The sequence below is a fragment of the Choristoneura fumiferana genome, chromosome 13, assembly GCF_025370935.1.
Source record: "Choristoneura fumiferana chromosome 13, NRCan_CFum_1, whole genome shotgun sequence".
NCBI lineage: Eukaryota > Metazoa > Arthropoda > Insecta > Lepidoptera > Tortricidae > Choristoneura > Choristoneura fumiferana.
Genome location: NC_133484.1, coordinates 7,461,395 through 7,470,528, shown reverse-complemented (window position 1 = coordinate 7,470,528; position 9,134 = coordinate 7,461,395). Strand labels below are relative to the sequence as shown.

Genomic DNA, 9,134 nt, shown 5'->3' with positions numbered 1-9,134 from the left:
AAAAGACAACCAACTTATACTGGAAGTATCAAACCTAAACAATGACGCATTACGTCGCCGTTCGCGCAGCTTGCTAGCAGCCATAGAAGAGAAGAGCGGACTCATAGCGGGGCTAGAGAAAGTCACCGACAGGCACTACTTAGGAGTAAATGGGACGCTGGAGAGCGATCCCAAAGGAACAGACGTCTGGTTGTATCTGTTGGACCCGAGCACGGGGCAGATATTGACGAGGGACTCTGAAACTGTTCAAAAGTGAGTTTAATTTTTTGCGTGTTCACCATTATAAGTTAGGTAAGTCATTTAATTAAACAAGGTATAGGAATGGGGCTAGAATGGATCCTTGAGACACTCCCAATTTAACCACAGATCCCGTTAATACAGTACATTTAGTCGCTACATTTTGCTTTTATTGTGTGAGGTAAGATATAATGAGTTCTAAGGCGAGACCACGAATACTATAAAAAATTACCTTACAAATTTAAAGTGTCCTGATCTACACAAGCAAAGACTTTCGACGAGTCACAATACACAGATAGCGTCATATGATTTTTCCCAAGCTTGCAATATAAATTTAACTAAAGTATGACCCGTATCTGTTGTGAATCCAAACTGCTGTGGATGCATGATTGTATGGGTATTGAAATGCGAGATCATTGGCGTCAGTATTATTTTTTCGAATTATTTTGCTAAACAATGATAGGATTGACGAGCTAATCAGAAAGATTATCCTTATCCACCTGATTTAAAGATACTACTTCGTCGTGGTAGGTGGTTTGTGGAAAGTTCTCAACCCGCACTGGGCCCGCTTGGGAATTACAGCCTAAGCCATTCTGAGTTTTGCCTAGCAGTGGGACGTATAAAGGCTGTGATGATGATGAGATGATGATTTATTTGTTATTTGTTTTTTTATAGAGCTATAGAAAGCGGCATTAACAAAGCCGTATCAGCTCGTCTCCAGTCCCAAGTGAGCCAGGTCCGTCCGCCACTGCAAGCTAAAGAGCAACCTCGCAAGCCGCAAGTGGCCGCCGCGCCACTCGCTACAGCTCTGCCCGCCGCATTGTTGGCTCTCGCCGCGCTCGTGCTGGTCGCTGCCAGTGCTGCCACAATCTACATATGCGCGTCGTGGAGCAGGTGCGGTGTTTTATTTTGTTTTAGTGCTATACACTCCAATTAGGAAGGTCCAACTTCGAGAAGGTCAGGTCATATTGTACGGAGAACTGATAGTCGTTGGAGTCGAAAAGTTCTCAAATAGAAACTGCGGATCGGCAAGCGCAGCGTAGGACGTCCAACAACGAGTCGCGCAGGTTCAGGATCCAGGTCGTTTCCAACCGTAGCAACTGGAAGTGTATGCGGGAGGCTTGTCCAACAGTGGGTGCCCTACGGCTGATATGATGGATGATGTGCTATCTACATTTGCTGCAGCTCTGCCCGCTGCACTGTTGGCTGTGCTCGTGTTAGTCGCTGCCAGCGCGGCCACAATATATACATTATGCGCGTCGTGTAGCAGGTATGGTGCCTTTTTTATCTTAGTGCTATAGGTCCAACTTCCATAAATCCATTTCCTAAAATCCATCCAACTCGGATGGATTTTAGGAAACTGCGCAACGTCTTTTCGTCCAAAAAACTCTCAGTGCCTCTACAGTATGCGCGTGGAGCAGGTGCGGCGAGAGTTCTTACCTTTTATTATTGGTTTAATATGTGGTGTTCAATAAGGAGTCTTAGTTTTCATGATTGGTTATTTGGAGTCTTTTTGTATTTTTTATTTCAACTCCAAATTTGTTACTTTTACGGGTATCCCGTGAAACCATATCGAAAATACAAACTGAGACATGGATGCACAGAAAAACCAGAAAAAGAGACCAGCGCAGGGATCGAACCCAGGTCCTCAGCAATCCGTGCTGCGTGCTATAACCCTAACCACCGCTGGCAGGATTTAGACACGAATTTTACACGAGTCTTAGTTTTGTATTTTGTATTGCAACTATTATGACGTAAAGCCTAAAGGTAAACCAAAAATATATGACTATTGTCAAGAGGGCGCTATTGTTCTTATTTATATGGCAATAAAGAACCGATTTATGATAACCAGACTACAATGACATCTTGACTTGTCTGCAACGTTTACGTTAGCTCTGATGTTAATTTGGAAAGGTTTTGTAGCGAAATAGTTTCATTCCCAAGCGCTTTTTTTTTCAGTAGTTTATTATAAACATTATTTACAATGATCCATTGTTGACTACGAATCGTTTTGGGATTTTTTTGTTATTGTTCAATGAAAACATTAAAATTATTGCCAGTGTAAGAAATTAGTTCCAATGAAATTCCGCAACATATATTTCTGGTCAGGCTTTAATAATATTATATATAACAACTTTAGATACAAGCGGCACAAGGAGCAAGCGGTGCAACAGTATGGTACCCTAAGCATGAGCATGGCGCCGCCACGGCCCAACTCGGGATACGAGTCCAGCGAGGACGACCCGGCGCCTCGATACGAGACTCAGGTAATCTCAGCACTTCCAATAGCTACTGTTTTCGGTGTCATTGCTCAGCGGCTGGTTAAGTAGTGTTCCTAATTAATCAGGGGAGTCCTATCCTACTAATATTATGAGTGCGAAAGTTTATATGTGTGTATGTTTGTTACTCTTTCACGCTTAAATAGCTGGATGTCTCAAATAACACGCAGGATACTTTTTATCCCAATATTCCCACGAGATCGGGATAAAATCTTGAAATAACAACCCTCTAGGCTTAGGGGCTGTTTCACCATCCATTGCTTAGTGTTAACTGGCGGTTAGGTGTGATGCCGTCTCTATTTGTTTTGTTCGAATAGACGGAGACGGCATCACATTTAACCGTCGGTTAACACTAACCAATTGATGGTGAAACAGCGCCTTAGAGTCATAAAATATTGTACGGCCACCACGACGTAATTTTTGGGTATGAGAATTTAGTTTAACTCTCGGAATTTAAGTTTAACTGCCAGATTTATCGATTACGCGTGCAAAGCCGCAAGTAAAGTCTAGTATAGTTTAGTAAAAGTCGATTTCTTTTCACAAATAAAAGTGCTGAAATCATTAGTTAACTACCTTCGTGAAATAGTTGTCGAATGGTTTAACCAGGTGTTTTTAATTTACCAACGCCTTTCTATGGTACGTTTTTATTGCAGGTTCTGAATATGGCTGTAGACGACGCGGACTTGCAGTTGGATTTCAGTCCAAACAACCATGCGTTCAACATACACAGCGTGCAATATCTCTCGAAAGACAACGGTAAGTTAAATTCTTTGTCTTAATGTTATTTTATTCGATTTCATAGCTTCCTACCGTATACCTTTACCTTGCTTTGTCTTTCTCGTATTACTTTACTGAAGAAATCTATGCACTTGTGAGTTCTTAGTTTGTTTAATTAGGTATCAGACATTCAGATACAAAGATCTAACTATTAAAGATCAGACCAAGATTATATTTTATTTGTTAGTTACAATGTTTTTAATCTAATATACTAACATTATGGTACGAATTAAATGGTATATTCTCAAATATGTAATTTTAACAAAGCCCAAAGCCTTGTTCTCGCTGTTCGCTAACTACATATGTATATCTGTGATTATTCTTATGTTAATTTTTATTAATACACTGCGAGGGTAAAAAAAAACATTAAAATACACTCATAAGACGCTTAGCGTAGTCTCCTTTTGCCAGTTCAGTTGCAATATTTGTAGAGCGGCACATTAGGTTCGTACACAAAATCGCACCAATAACGAAAACGTTCTAGTTAAGCCATTAATAAATATAATTGTTCAGGTGAACGGAGCCCTACATTATCCGAAACAGCGACCACGGCGCGAGCGTCCAGCGTCAACGAAAACGGGACACTAAACAACCATCACCAATTCGACAACATAGCCAACAACTCAACCTTTGCGCGCAATACACAGACACTAAACAGACGAGCGCCTAACAACCACGCATTGAACAACGCACTAGGGACTCTACCGAGAGTCAACAATAATAACGTGGGCGGGGGACTGCTTGCCACCACGCTGGGAAGAAAGATTAACGGTGGCAATAATCATAAGAAGAAAGCGTCGCAGCCTATAATGGCATACGATGAGATACCAGGATTACAAAGGTTAGTTATTTTTTTATATTACGCTCCAGTTTTACAGATTGTCGTTCAATAGATTACTCACCACACTTGACATTCATAGGACATTTTTAACTGCAATCTGTCAGTGTCACGTTTATGATTAACAGTAAATAATTTAAATCTTATGTCTAACACTGGTATAAAACTGAGTTTAGCATTACACTGCGAGACCGTAAAGCCCACAGAGTTTGTAATGGTCAATCGAGCGCCGCAATGTAATGCAACTTGCACGGTTTTTCTTGCAAGTCTAAACTCGGCTTTAAATAAGGTTTCTCTAGCTTGCTTCTGCTAAAATGATTCTGTATTTGCACGGGACTGTTGTATTTAACCGTAATTAATATTCTACCTTTGAGGAGCTACTTTGTTAAGTTATTTGAGAACCACGTTTTAGTTTAAATAGTGCACTACATTGTAATGTTTCAGTGAAGCTTATTATGAATTCAGTATGAACTGCCTCAATTCATATTTCTGATCCCGGTTATACTTAGTTATAATTTTCATGCCTGTTAGTTGAACATTTGCTCAACGAAATCTAGTTTTTTGAGTACAGCCATTGCGAAATATTAAAGTGTGACCAAAGTACGCTTGCTGGGATTTAATACCGCATCTCTGGCTTACCTTGCCAGTGCTTAGTCATTAGCACCAGCGCTATCAGAAAACATAAAAATTCAATCAATCAATCCATCAATGGTTTCTGCAATCAATCGCTTACAGAAACCATTAAGTAAGGCCGTGACTTCAAAATAATAAATCTAATGTCTAATATTGTTCACAGGGCATCGGATAACGACAACGTGACTTTCGGTAAAAGAAATTTTACTGGATATACGTACGACCAATCGCCCGTAGAGACCACCACCGAGCTATAGAATAAATAATAACGAATTTCTAGTTAACCAGGACTTTGTAATCAAGACTAATGAATCTCAAGAGAACAAGTGACTTTTGATAGTGAATCTCGAACTATGTAGAGACAAAGTGATAAATATGTCCGTCCAAACGAAACGGTTTATAATTATTATACGTAATGTTTTTGTGTTCAACGAATAATTATAGTATGGAGTACGGAATACGACTGAATATGCTGCAACCTAGGACTTATTGTGAATAACGAATTTTTAGATAATTTTATACGCCACCAAGTGTACTTACTTAGCGAAGGCTAGTCTTTTGTAATGAAGAATAAATTGTGCATAATAGATATTTTATAATAAGTTGTAAATAGAGGCATTACCTTGTTAATGTGTATATTTGTAGGGTACCTGAGAGAATGTAGGTACAAACCTGTTTGATTATCAACTTTTTCATGTTGTATGCCTCGATTGTGGCTTGTGCCATTTGGTGATGATGTGCAAACTTTTCCGTCCTGTCCTGTTAACCTACTGAAAATGTTCCCGAAATTGTGATAATTTTTGCCAGTTAACGAACTTCTTTTACTTCTCACCTACGTGATTACGTCCCCGATATTTTTATTTCGAATGAATTTTGTGCCAGTTACTTTTAAACGTCGTAGATTTTAAATTCAGAGTTTAACAATGATAAAGTTTAGCGTAACTAATCGAAAATGCTCAGTTTTTATACATATTTTTACAAATCTGGCCCTGTAGTGCTTTGTGCCAAAAGAACTAACAAAAAGTTTATGATATTTTACACGTATTTATTTTTTTGGCTAGGATTGTAAAAATAATAAATCTCCTTTTGTATAAACTTGTAAATTAAAAAAAAATAGGTTGATTGTGAAAATTTGATGATTGTAAAATAATTATGTGGAATAGATTGTTAATATAATTTTTTTTGAATAAATTAATTTTATTTTCTATGTTGTTCATTATTTCTAGGACCATAACTCTCAACTGCCCTAATATTGTATAAAAAAAATCCTTATCATCCCTTTTTAGGGACCCGTACTTGAAACGACAAAACGGAACTCTAGTCTGTCCGTCCGTCCATGTGTCACAGGCATTTTACTCAAAAACTACAGGACATACATAAATATTAATTAAATTTGGAGTAAATAGGTATCTATAGGCGTCTTATGAATGATGACTTATTATAAAAATAAAAATTTGATGAAAAATAAGTACCTAAGTGAACATATATTTACAATGTTGTATTGTATCATTGTTTCATCTCCTTGCAATCGAAATGAAAAGCTTAGTGTATAAGTAAGTCGTTCACAAAACCTATTTTAGCCTCAACTTTATGTAAACCAAGATTAAACCTTGCCTGCAGCTCAGATTCAGATGGACATGAACAAGACACTTGACGCACTCGTACAATAAACTATACTCAGCGGCACAAAATTTGGCCCACCCTTCATACAAAATTACCGATTCTGCATACATTTGAGGGCTAGATTTTTTGCCGCTCGGTATATTTTAAGTCAAAGGAAAAATGGCTGCCTAATGTTTTTCCAGTGGAAAATACTTTGAGCGAATTAGAATGTAAACGGGGAATCCCATGACATCAAATTCAATATCAAATTACTTAATTTCGCATAAAATGTGGTGCATATAATGGTCTTATAAATAATTTGGTCGCACACATTTCTCCAGCATCTGGCAGGCAAAATTTATGTCTCATCATCATCATCATAATCAGCAGCCGGAAGACGTCCACTGCTGGACAAAGGCCACAATGAACGACAACTCGCCACTTGCATCCACCGGTTTCCCGCCACTCTTACGATGTCGTCAGTCCACCTGGTGGGAGGCCTGCCAACGCTTCGTCTTCCGGTTCGTGGTCGCTACTGGAGGACTTTTCTCCCCCAACGGTTATCTGTTCTTCGAGCGATGTGGCCTGCCCATAGCCACTTCAATTTGCCTATTTTTCCAGCTATGTCAGTGCCTTTAGTTCTTCGACGAATTTCCGTATTCCGGATTCTATCGCGCAAAGAAATTCCAAGCATAGCTCGTTGCGTAACTCTGAGCCTCTCTAAGAGGCCAACAGTCAAGGACAAAGTCTCAGCGCCATAAGTCGTCACTGGCAACACACTGGTCGAAGACTCTAGTCTTCAGGCACTGCGGAATATTGGACAAGAAGACATCACGATGTTTCCCGAACGCTGCCCATCCGAGTTGGATTCTTCGGGTGACCTCGTTGTCGAAGTTGGACCTACCCAATTGGACAACTTGTCCAAGGTAAACATAGTGGTCAACAACTTCGAGTGCATCGTTCTCAAGGATAACCGGCACAAGTGTAACATGTACATTTGACATGATTTTAGTCTTGTCCATGTTCATCTTAAGACCCACCTGTTGGGAGACGATACTGAGGTCACTGAGCATAGTATTGAGCTCCTCCAGCGACTCCGCCATAATGACTTAAAATTTATGTCTAGTCTCATCTTAAGCGGTTTCATTTTTATTGGGTCTCGGGACTTTACTTATTTGTAGGAACATGGGTAGGGTTTAGTAGTTAGCCGAAACGCGCAGCTCCGGTAAGCCTACCACTAGGGGGAACGACAACATTGTGAGAGTTTCTGCCAACCGGCACAGAATAGATAATACAAGTACATACAAGTACTTGGTACTCATGGGCAGCGGTGATCATTCCCCATCAGATGACCCGCTTGCTCGTTTCCTCCCTCTCATAAAAAATATCGGTTAGTGAACTAGTTGTTATTTGTTTGGTTTCTAAATAGGATGCCTTCTAATAGATGTATTTCGGCTGATTTTGAGGTAATTAACGTAGGTATATGGACGTAGGTAGATATGTTTTTTTTTTTTTTTTATACGACTGGATGGCAAACGAGCAAGTGGGTCTCCTGATGGTAAGAGATCACCACCGCCCATAAACATCTGCAACACCAGGGGTGTATTTCTAGTGTTGTGAAAACGTTAATTTCAAGGCTTTTAAAGACTCGAAACTTAAAGACTCAAGGTCCAAACGCATAAAATAAGCCTGGAGTTTAAGGCTGGAGTCTGAAGGGTTCGAGTCGTTAAGCCTCGAATTGAGCGTTATCCACAACTATGTCTGATAGATATAACTGATATGAAGTGAATAATTAACGATTTTTGTCTACAACACAGTTGAATAAACTAGTTATCAGAGTAAAAACAGGTTTTTACTCCTCTGTTTTTATGCTAAAATATTTAATTGTGATTCGGTTTAAATGTATGATTGTCTTCGCGTTATATTGTTTGTACAGGTGACCTTACTGGGTGTAGGTATAGTTACAAAGCATATCATTCTAATTTGAACCGTAATGCATGTGTTTTTATGAGTGAGTTTTAAAACTAGGGTAGGCAATAAGAACTAAAAGAATTTACTTGCTCACCCACGCGCGACTCTACGATAGCTAAGTTTATGGAAAATATATACGGAATATGCGTCCGAAAAGTAACGCCTGATTCAATAAATTAGGTTATACATATTTCTTGCTTGCTGTAATCAAACAGATTATTCACTGTGTTCCGCTTCAACCGACCTCAAAAAGAGGAGGAAGTTATCAATTCGGTTGTATTTTTTTTATGTTTGTTACCCAGAACTCCGTCATTTACGAACCGTTTGGAAAAATTTTTTTTCGTTCGTATAGGCATGCCATAAATTAGGTCCCATAAGCACTGAATCAGGATCTGATAGATTGATCCCAAGGAAATCGAGGGAACTCTTCAAATATTGTAGGGACACTTATGATAATTTGTATATATTTTGTAGTAGGTAACTCGTGCATTTGCTCTTGAGAACTATCATTTGGTGAAGTGGAACTGATGACGAAGACCACATTTGACCAACGGAGTTACTACTCAATAAAAAAAAGTACAATTAGTTTAACGCAGTTGTTAAGCAATTTATGCACATCGTGATACATAATAATATGGTGAAATGAAACGGGTGGTGAAGCACCAGGACTCCTCAATAATTAACGTCTCTACATCGGAAAAAGCAGTCTTTCGTAAAGGTGACGAGCAGTTGACTATAAACTATTGCATCTTAGATCATTTACACTAAAAAGCGTGAAAAAAAATATAACAAAATAA

At 39.0% G+C, this 9,134-nt stretch overlaps 1 protein-coding gene across 1 annotated transcript in view; it reads left to right on the top strand.

The window, feature by feature from the left end:
• LOC141434473 (cadherin-99C-like) overlaps window positions 1–5,969 on the top strand; it is a 12,215-nt gene extending 6,246 nt beyond the window's left edge. Inside the window, exons 2-7 of the mRNA XM_074096893.1 lie at window positions 6–252; window positions 913–1,131; window positions 2,378–2,504; window positions 3,170–3,272; window positions 3,807–4,134; window positions 4,928–5,969. Coding sequence (XP_073952994.1) covers window positions 6–252; window positions 913–1,131; window positions 2,378–2,504; window positions 3,170–3,272; window positions 3,807–4,134; window positions 4,928–5,021 — 1,118 coding nt within the window. The 3' untranslated portion in view covers window positions 5,022–5,969. The remainder of the gene's footprint in view (window positions 1–5; window positions 253–912; window positions 1,132–2,377; window positions 2,505–3,169; window positions 3,273–3,806; window positions 4,135–4,927) is intronic.
• Window positions 5,970–9,134: the final 3,165 nt, after the last annotated feature.